General features: G+C 35.1%; 1 protein-coding gene across 1 annotated transcript in view; it reads right to left on the bottom strand.

Moving 5' to 3' along the window:
* Positions 1-813: 813 nt before the first annotated feature.
* LOC149785519 (protein cycle-like) overlaps positions 814-14,506 on the bottom strand; it is a 161,053-nt gene continuing 147,360 nt past the window's right edge. Inside the window, exons 16-18 of the mRNA XM_089931201.1 lie at positions 12,726-12,783; positions 6,120-6,215; positions 814-2,726 (exon numbers count right to left, since the gene is read on the bottom strand). Of these exons, the coding sequence (XP_089787327.1) occupies positions 2,518-2,726; positions 6,120-6,215; positions 12,726-12,783 (363 nt within the window). The 3' untranslated portion in view covers positions 814-2,517. The remainder of the gene's footprint in view (positions 2,727-6,119; positions 6,216-12,725; positions 12,784-14,506) is intronic.

The raw sequence follows: 14,506 nt of genomic DNA, 5'->3' as shown, positions 1-14,506 counted from the left end.
AAAGGCTTTGTTTCAGATATGGTTCATTGTGGAGAAGCAAGTTTCTGGGTTTGTAGTTAAATTAAAATTCCTGAATTGGCACTCACAGATTTCCTCAAGGATGAGAAAAAGCTTCATTGTTACTGGCAATTTAATCATAGCATCGATATTATACTAATAGAACAACAAAAAAATTATTAAAAAATTTGATGTTGATGGTTGTTTCACAAAATAAATGTCCCAAGTTTTTGAAAAAAAGATTCTTGGTTGGTTGTGAATTGAATCAATAACAAAAAGTAGTTATGTAATACAGAATGTTTTTGCGTACTTGTTAAGGTTGTTGAAGCCAGTCGAAATAATGATTATCTTTCAGACATTGGGCATCTGAAAACAATGGTAATTTATACAGAAAAACCAATAACTTCATTACAAAAAGTGCTCTATTGACATTTATTTACAATGCAATTATAAAAGGAGTATAAAACCCAGCCATTAAACAGGCCTGTTGCTCACCCCCACCCCAGCAGTTTACTCGATGCCCAGTAGGGATGGCATCACTTCATATATTTTTGGAGTTTCCTTGGTAATCTGCATCCTCACTTACAGCGTGGTATTTGTTTCTGAACCCTGTTGTAAGCCAGTTATCAAGGAAGAAGTTTATGAGCAAAATGGCTAGGCAGAATCACCGCAAAAAGCCTACTACATCTGGATGTTGTCTGTTGCTAGGCAGAATCACTGCGAAAAGCCTACTACATCTGTTGCTATACTACATCTGGATATTGTCTGTTGCTATACTACATCTGGATGCTGTCTGTTGCTAGGCAGAATCACCGCAAAAAGTCTACTACATCTGGATGTTGTCTGTTGCTAGACAGAATCACTGCGAAAAGCCTACTACATCTGTTGCTATACTACATCTGGATGTTGTCTGTTGCTAGACAGAATCACTGCGAAAAGCCTACTACATCTGGATGTTGTCTGTTGCTAGGCAGAATCAGTGCAAAAAGCCTACTACATCTGGATGTTGTCTGTTGCTAGACAGAATCACCTCAAAAAGCCTACTACATCTGGATGTTGTCTGTTGCTAGGCAGAATCACCACAAAAAGCCTACTACATCTGGATGTTGTCTGTTGCTAGGCAGAATCACTGCAAAAAGCCTACTACATCTGGATGTTGTCTGTTGCTAGGCAGAATCAGTGCAAAAAGCCTACTACATCTGGATGTTGTCTGTTGCTAGACAGAATCACCGCAAAAAGCCTACTACATCTGGATGCTGTCTGTTGCAACAAATTGGCTGATGTCAAGAAAATGATCAAGATTTACTTTGAGACCACTTTGCACATAATTCATGCTGGTATGATATCAATGCAATATGTCCTGATATGTCACCATCAACAAGCCCACTAAGACAAAGCTAAGAAGAAAATGGAATTCATGGCATATGGTGATCAACAGACATTTATGCTGTGCAGATTTGGGTCCAAGTATTACCAATCATGCTTTCAAAACCTGCTGCATCTTGAGCAAAATGGGCAGCAAAGAAGAGGACATCTTGTGGGATAAAGATACTAAGCGAGAGGAGGCAGAAAAAGATCAGAGCAATTACACAGCACCACCTGGAATGATGTCCAAAGAAGGCATAAATCACATTTTCAGAGAAATCATGATGAAGAGGAATTTTTGATTGAGCAGATAAAATTGACTAAACTCAAATGACACATGATCTTATAATGACCCTTTTAGGAGCCAACCATATATTTGAAAAAATACACAATCACACTTGCCACAATATTTTTCTTTTTTGTATGCCTATCTACAAAAATTGAATACATGTGCTGAAGTGCAATCTGAATTAGCACCAAAACTCTTCTCAGATATTTACTGGATGTGACTGGGTGTTACATACAACCATGAAGTACTGACAGAAAAACTCCATGAAATAACTGAGCACTGTTTTAATGTAAATCAGTGATCAGTGTACTATTCATAAAGATGATGGACTACTGTATATACTTGCTTATGAGTCCAACTGCAAACTGCACAGACCCAGATCTACTATAATGCTGAGGCAGATCTGGGTCTGTGTATTTAGGGGTAATCAGTAGAATAAACAGCACAGACCCTGATCTACAGGTGCATTATGCTATGGTAAATCAGGATCTTTCTTGTTTGTAATTTGACTCAACTTGTAGTTAATATATACGATAATTGCTTCACAATGAAAATGCAGTGAAATTATAGAGATGTGAAATGTAGAATGTCACATGCATGTTATACATAACAAAATACACAATTTGTTATACATAACAAAATACACAATACTGTTATACATAATAAAGTCCACAAAATTAAATCAGCATGTGTTGTGTATGTGTAGTAACAATCTGCTCTCCTAAAATTGTATCTAGCAGACTGTTTTAATTCAATCTAATCTACTGGTAATCTTGATGAATGATACTTTTGGATAAATGAGGTTCTACTGTAACAACAATACATATAATTGAGCATCTACAAATATCTTTAACAAATACAATTTATCACAGTGGCCATGGCAAGTCGTTAAAATCTATAGGTCCCCCCAGACCTGCATCAGCTTCTAAAAGGCTCATAATAATGGACATCGCGGCATCGTCTCTGCCCTCGGAGCCTCCAGGATTTGCAATCTCATCAATGGCTTGCTCTCCTAACAGCATGTCTAACAGATTGTTACTGTTCAACTGTGGTGGCACATCCTGACCGCTTTGCTCTGAAAATAGGATGTTCATTTCATATTTTTTTAAACATGAAAAGAGTTGAACCTTTTGTTGAGCCTTACAAGCTTACGACTGATTTTATTTTGAGTCTGTTAGAATTTACATAACAAGAAACATAAGTGCACAGTGGAGTGGACTGCTATTTTCAATAGTTGGTACAAAATTCCAATTAGTAAATGTTTCTTATTACAGTATGTAAATGTAAGCTGACTCTAAATAAAATTTGTCTCAGTCTATCTATAGAAAAGGACACAATGTAAGATTATATTTGTTACATGTCCAAAGCAACTGATGTTTTGCAATAGAACCACAAGTTACCATGGTGACAAGATTCATAAGTACATTCATTGGCAAAAGAAGTCAAAAACAATATCCAAGATACAAACATGCCTATTAATTTCATTTGTCTGCCTTAAGTGGTTTTTGTTTAATTGTGCTAACATGTTTCTCATACAAAAAGTTTAAATCTCATATATTAAAAAATTGTAAAACAATTAAAAAAATCTCAAATATCAAAAACTGTCGAGAACATTCAAATGTGCTGAAAATTCCAATTAGAACACCTACACCTGTACATATCAATGCAAATATGCCTGGCAAATTTCATTGCCTGCCCTCATAAGTTTTTCTCAAGTATACAAGAGTTTCCTTAAATAAGTCCACTTTGTCCAATAAACATAAAAAGTAAAAAATAGTTTGAAAAAATTGCTGTCTTGTCTAAGTTTGGTCTTCCACATATGCATCACAGTAAGTGTGCCAAATTTTTCATATCTATACCGAGTGATTTTAGCACAATCTTTTTTGGGAAAGATGGCTGGACAGATGGTTGGACAGGGCAACATGAAGATGCAAAAAGGGGGAGTACTCTAATTGCTATTATTAACCTAAGTATCCAGGCACACAATAACAATTACTATTTTGTCTGTTATATAATTCATGTACTAATACAAATTATAAATTATCCTAAATATGGTCAAGAAACTTAATAGCTATATTGCCACAATTGTGTATTGATCATTACACAGCAAACACAATGTCGAGGCAGGCAACAAAATTACATGATATTTTTGCAGGTAACCAAGTGTTATAGCATTGCAGGTAATCAAGTGTTATATATGTGCATGTAACCAAGCATTATAGCAGGTAACCAAGTGTTGTATCCTTGCTTGCCAATAAATAATACTTTCATGATAATGTACCTGTGATTTTTTAAATAAAAAAAATGAATTCTGGTGGTATTTCTGGTAATCATTTTCTTTGTGTTCTTTACAAGTTTTGTGAGTCTGTTCATCAAGTACATGTACAACCATTGGTGATAAGTTTGGGTGAAAACTTGGTTATTTTTCATTTACTATTTACCTTCATCATGCACACAGACAGGTGTTTTTCCATTCCTATTACCTTTAACAAACACACAGAAAGGTTGTTTTTCCATTACCATTAACTTTAACAAACTCACATCTCTCTTTCTTTAGGGCTCTGCCTGATCAGGAACTGTGAAGCATGTTGTTTATTTAGTGTTGCCTACTTACAACACATTCTGTTAATCCATGAGATAATTAGAATAATCAAAATAGTTTCAAGCCCAGACTACTCAATCACCAGTTTCTGAGTACAGGTAAAACATTCCCGAGATATTGTTCCAACACAAATTTTGTTGTTGTAGGGTTTAATGCCATTTTTCAGCACACAATAGGCTATATATGGCAGCCAGTATTAATGGTAGAGTTAAAACCCAGGAAAACCCCAGAAAGAACCACCAACCCATGAGAAGCAGATTAAAAAACTTTCATGGTGTCTACATAATTTGCATGCTTCCTAGGTTTATGTTCCAACTTGAACTTTTATACTTTTCATGTTCAAGTTCAAACTTAATTTTTTTTTACACTGGCTTCAAGAAAAACTTGTTTGGTGCCTGAATATATTTTATGCTATTTAATATTATTATAATCTTCTGAAAATATTTTGTCTTAAAAACTGATAGGTCTATCTGTTTGGTTTAGTTATGGTAGCATAGTTATTTATTTACTTACCTTGTTAATATCTAGCTTTTTACTATTACCTTTCCATAGAATCTTTTTGAAACAAGTCATCTTGTTAAATAAGCATGAGTACTTAAACTTCTCATACAGCTGTATAGTGAGAAATTTAATTACTGCTTGTACAAAAGGGAAAGTACATAAATTACTCTATTTTAATCAAGAGTCCCTTGAAGGGACTGACGCTCAACTGGGTGAATTTTTTTCCCAGGAATTCAAGATCAGACCATTTTATTCTTTTTAATTGCTGAGTGTTCAAACTATTTTTGATATTTTGCAGCAATAACCAGATTTTCAAATTAGCTGCTGTGTTACACATACTGGATGTCAGCTTGTCACCATTTTCATTTAATAAAAAAGTAGACATCATAAGAATTCTTTTGGCAAAAACCCAAAGTCAAAATGATCACACATTCAGGCGAAGTAGTGGCAGAAATTTTGGATATTGGATGTATGACTGGCACCATTCTCATTTAGGACCATCTAGGTATCATAAGAAGTCTTTTGCTGAAAACCCCATTTTGATATAACAATCCATTTGGAAGGCAGTGGCAGTATTTTCAAGATATAACTTTAATTGCTTATATGTTTTGCTGTGAACAGTTTTTCTAATTTTATTTGAAAGTCCAAGACATCAACACAACCAGTCTAATCAATTTTTGAGGACATTTTTTCCAAACAAAGTAGTTAGAAAATATTCAATAATTTTTCAGTTTACTTAAATATACCTCTTGTGTAAATTCAATAGCATCAGATCTCACTGCATCAAATTTCCTTTCATAAACAAATAGCATTTTGTAATGATTTGGTGATAATTGCATAGAGAGGGTACAAGCCATATGTCTTAAGAATTCTGTTTTGTTGCAATTTCCAGGTTTGTTGACATGGGCCAGATACCTTAAGAGGATGAAGGGCCAAAAGCTGTTGGCAAAATTGTCCTTCTATACATTGTCTGAAGGCATAATAGGTTAAAATGATTTAAAAATGCAAAACGATGAAGCTGGCTTAGCCATGTTGTCGATGTGAGGGACCAATGGGATAGGTTTTCAGCTGTGATGAATTTATGCAGAATAACTAGAGATGTAAATCATCATGGCAGTATACTAGAAAATAAATTTAGTTGCGAGTTAAAACTTTGGACAAAATAAAATAAAATCCGTTACAAATAAAATATAAGATGCTCTTAAAATTACATTTAACAGTAACAACTATTAAAAATCACAGCTTAAAAATTAAAGTGAAATGGTTAAAAACATCATACCTTCTAATTCCAAAGATTTGCATGCAAGTGTGTTACAGTTTTGTGAGTGTTGTGCATATATTTATGGATTAAAATAATTCTTTTACCATTAAGCCTCATCCCGTTGTGTGAAGTTGAGACACCTGGTGTGGAATGGGACTGATACTGAGACACAATGGAAGAACTGCTATATGTCACATGATCTGGAATATATTATGAAAAAATCCATTAATTTGCTGTTGCACTTGAAATTATGTCACTATGGCCTGATTAAAACTTGACCCATGATCTTGATCTCAGACCTTCTAACCACTTCATTCTTCTCTTAAACCAATATGTGCCAAATATGGTAACAATCCATGTAAGGAAACAAAAGACATATCCCCTTTATATGGTTCTTAAAGGATTATACAATTTATCCTGAGACTTTTGGAGTGCTCCTTGTAAACTAATAAATCTAGCTGAGTCTCATGCCTATCTTTAGAACATGACATAAGTTTATTAACCCACAAATGTGTTTAAACAAGATACCCACATGAGCCCAGATGACATCTGCTTAAGTGTCAAATGCAAGAGCAGTTGGCCAATAACATCTTTCACTTTGGATTCTTTCTGTTTAATTTTTTTTTCTCCAATGTTGTTGATTGCAGATCTTATTCTTAGAATGTGATGCAAGTTTACTCCCCAACAAATACTTGTAAACATGAAGCCCATGTGAGCTCGAGATTGCTCATCTGGCTGACATTTGCCTAATTGCTAAATGCAAGAGTAGTTGCCAAAATAATTTGTCTGTTGGATTTTACCTGTTGATTTTTTTCTCTGAATGCTGTTGGCTGCATATATTATGAAAACAATTGTTTCAAGGTTTCTCAAGTTAAGATACCTTCCGCATTTGATGGAACATCATTTGTCAAATAATGAAAGGCTTCTATGCTATGATGCTTTCTGTCAGAGTTGGTCAAATGTTTGATGGATAAAGTTTTGTAAAAGTTTTTTCTATTTTTGGTAAATGGTGCCATATTTTAAGGTGGGCTGGTTCATTTCTATAAATATGAAAGGTCTTCAAACTAGGATATTTCTTGTCAAATACAGTCAAAATTCTGTTAAATGGTTTTATAGCAAAATTCATCAAAATGTTTCTACTTTTAGTAACAGAAGACATATATGAAGGCAGATTGGCATCATTTGAACAGGCTTAAAAGCCTTCAGGCCAAAACACTGTCTGTGAAATTTGGTTAATTCTGTTGAATGGTTTTTCAGTAGTCAGTTAAAGGATTTTCTAATTTAAGTAATGGTGCCCATGTTTAATTGCAAATCATCTTCATTTGAAAAGAAGTTGCTTAAAGGTGACCATATCTTATGGCAAATCAGCATCATTTGTTGAAAACCATTGACATTGGGATGCTTTCTGTCAAAGTCAGTCATATTCTGTTGAGTGTTTTTTGAGAAAAAGTGACTTCAAGGTTGTGCTATTTTAAGTAATGATGGCATTATTTGATGGCAGATTGGTAACACTTTAGCAGATTTGAAAGACATTTTGCCAGGATGCTTTCTGTTGAATTTGGTTCAGTTCTGTTGATTGTCTTTTTTGAAGTTGTTTAAAGGTCTGTTTTTGATGATGGTGGTCAAATTGGATAAAGGGTGAGCATCCACACAAAAATGTCTTAATGCTAGATTGCTCCCTGTACAATTTCATGCAGACTGGTTGTGAGCTTTTATTTTGACAATGTTGTACATGTTGTACATTGCAACTGTGAACCGATGATGTATGACAGACAACTGACAAGGGCCCATACATACTAGGCAAGTTGGATGACTCTGACCTTTGACCTTCACAACAGCTGCGGTATTTTATATCTCATTTGTGCTGCCAGATCCAAATACTTTAAGCACTGATCACCCACCTAAAATTTAAACATCTGCTCTTTTCTCATGATCATGATCAGTGACCTGCTGGCTTTCAATCTCCAGGGATGTTCCTTCCTTCCTGGTAAATATGTGGGCCAAGTTTGATATTGATCCACAGATGACAACAGAATATACTGGCCTAAAAAAAAATCTACCAGAGGGATGGATTAATAAACATTGTGACTGCCATATCTAGTCTGTTATGACATTCTGGGGTCATTGCAGATTTTGTTGGTTTTTAAATTTGCTGCAATAAAAGAAAAATCCTAAAGTTCAAGTGTAACTTATTAGAAAGAAGATGAATCATTAGCCTCTTTGATTTTTGGATAAATGTGTTCTAGGACAAAGTTCAATGAAACCAATGATAGCACACATTTTATGACAGGCAGTAAATTAACTGCCATTTGGTCAAAAAGATTATTTGGCTTTTTGTATTGGCTTATATGTTATTGTTGTTGTTGTTGTTATTGGGTTTAACGTCATATTTCAGCACACGATAGGCTATGCATGGCGGCCAGTATTAATGGTGGAGGAAGAACCCGGGAAAACCCCGGGAAGAACCACCGACCCACGAGAAGCTACTGGCAAGCTTTCTCACATGCCCACATTTATATGTAATGTGTTGGTCTATAATATGGCTACATAAAGATGTATGACTTTAAAAGAAATATGAACTAATAAAATTATTCTTTGAATGGACAATGCATTTGTTTGTTAATTGTGCATGTTGGTTTACTTGCATGTTTATAGAGATAGATAGTATGTTGTACAAGTTGCAATATTCTATTTCAAGCTGAGAAAGTACGGGTAAGATGAAAATTTGTCAGTACACTTTTGACCCCCACATTTTTTATTTAACCCCCAGTTCTGACACCAATTTTTTTTAACCCTCAATTTTACTCCCTGAGGGATACATTGCACATGAGTAAATCAGTGAGAACTTCATCTCATCAATCTGAATACTGAACCATGAAAAGTCAATGATGCACACTGTTCTGGCATTGGCAGGGTACATTTGATTTCATGGAAAGTCAATGATGTACACTGTTCTAGTATGGCAGGGTACATTTAATTTCATGGAAAGTAAATGATGCACACTGTTCTAGCATTGGCAGGGTACATTTGATTTCATGGAAAGTAAATGATGCACACTGTTCTAGCAGTGGCAGGGTACATTTGATTTTATTTTACCTTCTTTTAGGTCACAGCTAATGAAAAGTATAAAAGAAACAAAACACAAAAAATGAGAAACAAAGAACAGAACTTAGGAGCAAATTTACTCATATACTGTGTTGCAAAATTTAAGATCACTGATACAGCTTTTCAAAATTAAATGTCCACTTTTGCACTTTTCTGTGGTTTTTTTCTTCTAGTTTTAAATTATTGATTAAAATATTAAACATGATGTTATCATTCATTTCAAAGCAAGTTGTAACTGACATCCACAAACACTCCATCCCAAGCCCCCTACACTGCTACAGAAAGATGTATGCAAACACATGATATGCACTAATGCATGTCCTCATACCTTTCGTAACATTTTTATTGCAAAGACAATGATCACATGTGGAATTGCACCAGAAACAGGAAGATAGTTGAAAAGGGGTACAATTTTCATGAAAGAAAAATTATGAGAGGTTCTGACCATGTGGATTTGCACAGAAATTTAGTCAAGCATATAACTGAATTTTTCCTCTGACTATTTATGTTTAAATTGCTAATAATAAAACTTATTCAAATATATTAACTTATCAATAATGACCTGAACTAAATGTATAGTGTTCTTTTTTATCCTTTGTCTTTATTACACCTTTTGCTTTATTACACCTTTGTCTTTATTACACCTTTTTCTTTATTACACCTTTGTCTTTTTTACACCTTTTGCTTTATTTGCTTTTTGTTATACAATCCTACATGCTTAGAAATTTTCAAATCACTAACTAACTGTTAGACACAATTTAGTATTTCTACTCATTGGATACAGTTGAGTAATGAAAGTCTATTGTTAACAAATCACACCCAGCAGACATCTTGGCACTTTTTGCCTGCATATACTTCTTCCAAATGAGTCACTTTATATGATATCAGTGAATTTCTTCATTGGACAAGAATTCTGAAGTTGGAAAAGTCTGCGGATTCTTCAATTGTGATCTCACAAGGGATATGCTCTTCACTGGTGTTGTCTGGTGGGGTATAGTGCCACCTTTGGTTCTTGCACTATACCCCATCAGATACTAATACACTATGCCACATCAGATACAACAACACTACACCGCATCAGATACTGCTACAAAATACTACTATACTATGCTGCATCAGATGCAACTACACTACACATCAGATACAACTACACTATATTGTATCAGATACTACTACACTATACCCATCAATTAGTACTACACTATACCAAATCAGATACTACTTCACTATACCACATTAGATACTACTAAAGTATACCCCATCAAATACTACTACACTATGCTGCATCAGATACAACTACACTACACCACATCAGATACAACTAAACTATACCACATCATATACTACTACACTATTCCCCAACAGATACTACTACTACACTATACCATATCAGATACAACAACTACACTATATGACATCTGATACTATTACACTATACCCCATCAGATACAACAACACTATATCTATCAGATACTACTACTACACTATACCCCATCAGACACTACTACTACTACACTATACCCCATCAGATACTACTACTACACTATAGCCCATCAAATACTACTACTACTACACTATACCCCATCAGATACTACTACTACTACACTATAGCCCATCAGACACTACTACTACTACACTATATCCCATCAGATACTACTACTACACTATACCCCATCAGATACTACTACTACACTATAGCCCATCAGATACTACTACTACACTATACCCCATCAAATACTACTACTACTACACTATAGCCCATCAGATACTACTACACTATACCCCATCAGATACAACTACACTATACCCCATCAGACAGAACTACACTATACCACATCAGATACAACTACACTATACCCCATCATATACTACTACTACTACACTATAGCCCATCAGACACTACTACTACTACACTATACCCCATCAGATACTACTACTACACTATAGCCCATCAGACACTACTACTACTACACTATACCCCATCAGATACTACTACTACATTATACCCCATCAGACACTACTACTACTACACTATACCCCATCAGATACTACTACTACACTATACCCCATCAGACACTACTACTACTACACTATACCCCATCAGATACTACTACTACACTATACCCCATCAGACACTACTACTACTACACTATACCCCATCAGATACTACTACTACACTATACCCCATCAGACACTACTACTACTACACTATACCCCATCAGATACTACTACTACACTATAGCCCATCAGACACTACTACTACTACACTATAGCCCATCAGACACTACTACTACTACACTATACCCCATCAGATACTACTACTACTACACTATAGCCCATCAGACACTACTACTACTACACTATACCCCATCAAATACTACTACTACTACACTATAGCCCATCAGACACTACTACTACTACACTATATCCCATCAGATACTACTACTACTACACTATAGCCCATCAGACACTACTACTACTACACTATACCCCATCAAATACTACTACTACTACACTATACCCCATCAGATACTACTACTACACTATACCCCATCAGATACTACTACTACACTATACCCCATCAAATACTACTACTACTACACTATAGCCCATCAGATACTACTACTACACTATACCCCATCAGATACAACTACACTATACCCCATCAGACAGAACTACACTATACCACATCAGATACAACTACACTATACCCCATCATATATAACTACACTATACTCCATCAGATACAACTGCACTATACCCCATCAGATAGAACTACACTATACCACATCAGATACAACTACACTATACCCCATCATATATAACTACAGTATACCCCATCAGATAGAACTACACTATACCACATCAGATATAACTACACTATACCCCATCAGATACAACGACACTATACCACATCAGATACTACTACACTATTCCCCATCAGATACTACTACTAAACTATACCACATCAGATACAACTACACTATAGTCCATCAGATACAACTACACTATACTCCATCAGATACAACTACACTATACCCCATCAGATACAACTACACTATACCCCATCAGATATAACTTCAATATACCCCATCAGATACTACTACTACACTATACCACATCAGATAAAACTACACTATACCCCATCAGATACAAATACACAATACTCCATCAGATACAACTACACTATACCCCATCAAATACAACTAGTCACTATACCCCATCAGATACAACTACACTATACTGCATCAGATACAACTACACTATATCCAATCAGATACAACTACACTATAACCATCAGATACTAATACACTATACCACATGAGATACTTCTACATCATATAGATAATGCTACACTATACCCATCAATTAGTACTCAACACTATACCAAATCAGACACTATTTCACTATACCACATCAATCAGTACTACACTATACCACATTAGATGCAACTACACTAAACCCCATCAGATACCACTGTAAAAGAATTTGTTGTCATATCAGAATATTCTTGAATATTAGAAATTTTCACAAAATTTTCATTACTGAATATTGTCTAAATACATATTTGTTACTGTTTAAATATGAAAAAGCAAATTCAATACCTCCAACAGAATCCGTGTCTTTTGAAGAATAAATCTTTTTATTTGGATGCTGCAACTTCTGCAAATAGAAAACAATGCACCATGAATTGGATATTGTATGCCTATCTCTATAACAACAAATTACACTGATATACATAAACCATGCAGGGGCAGGCCACTGACAACATTTTTGTGATGCTGACTAACGTTATTTGTGTGGAAACCATTTTTCTTCTTTAACTCATGTGACCCTGACCTTTAATCTCAAAATCAATAGGTGTCCTTCTTACCACTAGTGCAAGCCATCAACACAGTTGGGTAATGGATAATGGAGAACTCAAGTTAGTGTGCAGAAACCATTTTTCTTATCTAAGTCAGCGATCTTGACCTTTGCACATTTGACATCAAAACTGCAAGCCAGCTACAGAGTTTAGCAACTGCCGATGGTGGTAAACAACAGCTATTGTCTGGAAACAAAAATCTGAGACAGATGGTTGGATGGAAAACATCATAAACATACTACTCGGGCAGATATTTATAAAAAATAAATAAATACCAGTAAAGTTTAAAAAATTTAAAAATGGAATATATTGTGCACTGACTATCCACTGATTGCTGTGAAAGGGATTAAATGGTCTAACTGAAAACAAAGTTTGTAATAAATTATGTTTCTCTGAGAATACTTACCCAATCACATTAACATCTGGAATATAAGTCTACTACCTCATGAATCCAGCCCTACTAAACAGACAAAACATCTGTCTTTCCTGTCTATGTCATAGAAACAAAGATACAAAGGGCAGTAACTCTTGCCCATTACATCCCCTTGCCATCACTAGGTATCAATAGTTTCAAGCTAAGCAAACTACCAACAAGGATGCTCACATGGCAGGGGGGTGGAAAGAGTCTTCCAGTAGTGTGATTGGATTAAAAATTCTCAGAGAAACATAATTTACTAAAAATTTTCTTTCTCTTTGAATACATTATACAATCAAGATTTTAGGATGGCTGGTGTGGTGACCATATTAGTCATCAGTTTGGCACCATTTAGAACCAACTAGACATTATCAGAAGTCTTCTGATCAAAATCCCAGGTCAATGCAACTTTCTGTTCAGGAGGATTATGAATAGCAAAACTGTCATGATTGCTGCTATGGTGGCAATACTGGATATCAGATCTGCATTATTTTCATCCAGAACCAACTAGACCATGGGATGAATGTGATTGTGAATTTTCATCTCAGTCCTCAAAGTAGTTTAAGAGGAGGACCAATAACAAACTTGTACCAATGGATGGATGAATGCTGAACAGACATCCTTGAAAGCTTGCTAATGTTCTACATCAAATGAAGGCAATAACTCAGCTGTATTTTATGAGTACATGTTGAATAGCAAACCTGACCTACTTATTATTAAACCTCACAATTATTGAGCAGAAATGAAATTCATTATACATGGACAATGGACAAACATTTTATATACTATAAGAAATTATATCATGTGCTCTGCATGATGCAGGTGGAAGTATAGTGTGGTCATTGAGGTTAAAAAACCCAGTAGAACCTATGTCAACCACTACCACAGATATACCAACACTAACCATTGAAAATCTTAATACCTTAGGTACCAAACCCTGAATTAAAAAGGTGCAAATAAGTAGCTTAACCAATATACTATACCTGAACAAGATTATGCAGTAGGTGATTACTCTGCCGACCAAGGTTAACTATGTTTGACCTTGCATGGCACTCTGCCCCTGTGGTCACTAGGTGAGAACAAAACAACTATGTTTGACCTTGTAA

Source organism: Sinohyriopsis cumingii, chromosome 13, assembly GCF_028554795.1.
Source record: "Sinohyriopsis cumingii isolate HCF-2022 chromosome 13, ASM2855479v2, whole genome shotgun sequence".
Taxonomy (NCBI): Eukaryota; Metazoa; Mollusca; class Bivalvia; order Unionida; family Unionidae; genus Sinohyriopsis; species Sinohyriopsis cumingii.
This window is presented reverse-complemented; position numbering and strand designations above follow the sequence as displayed.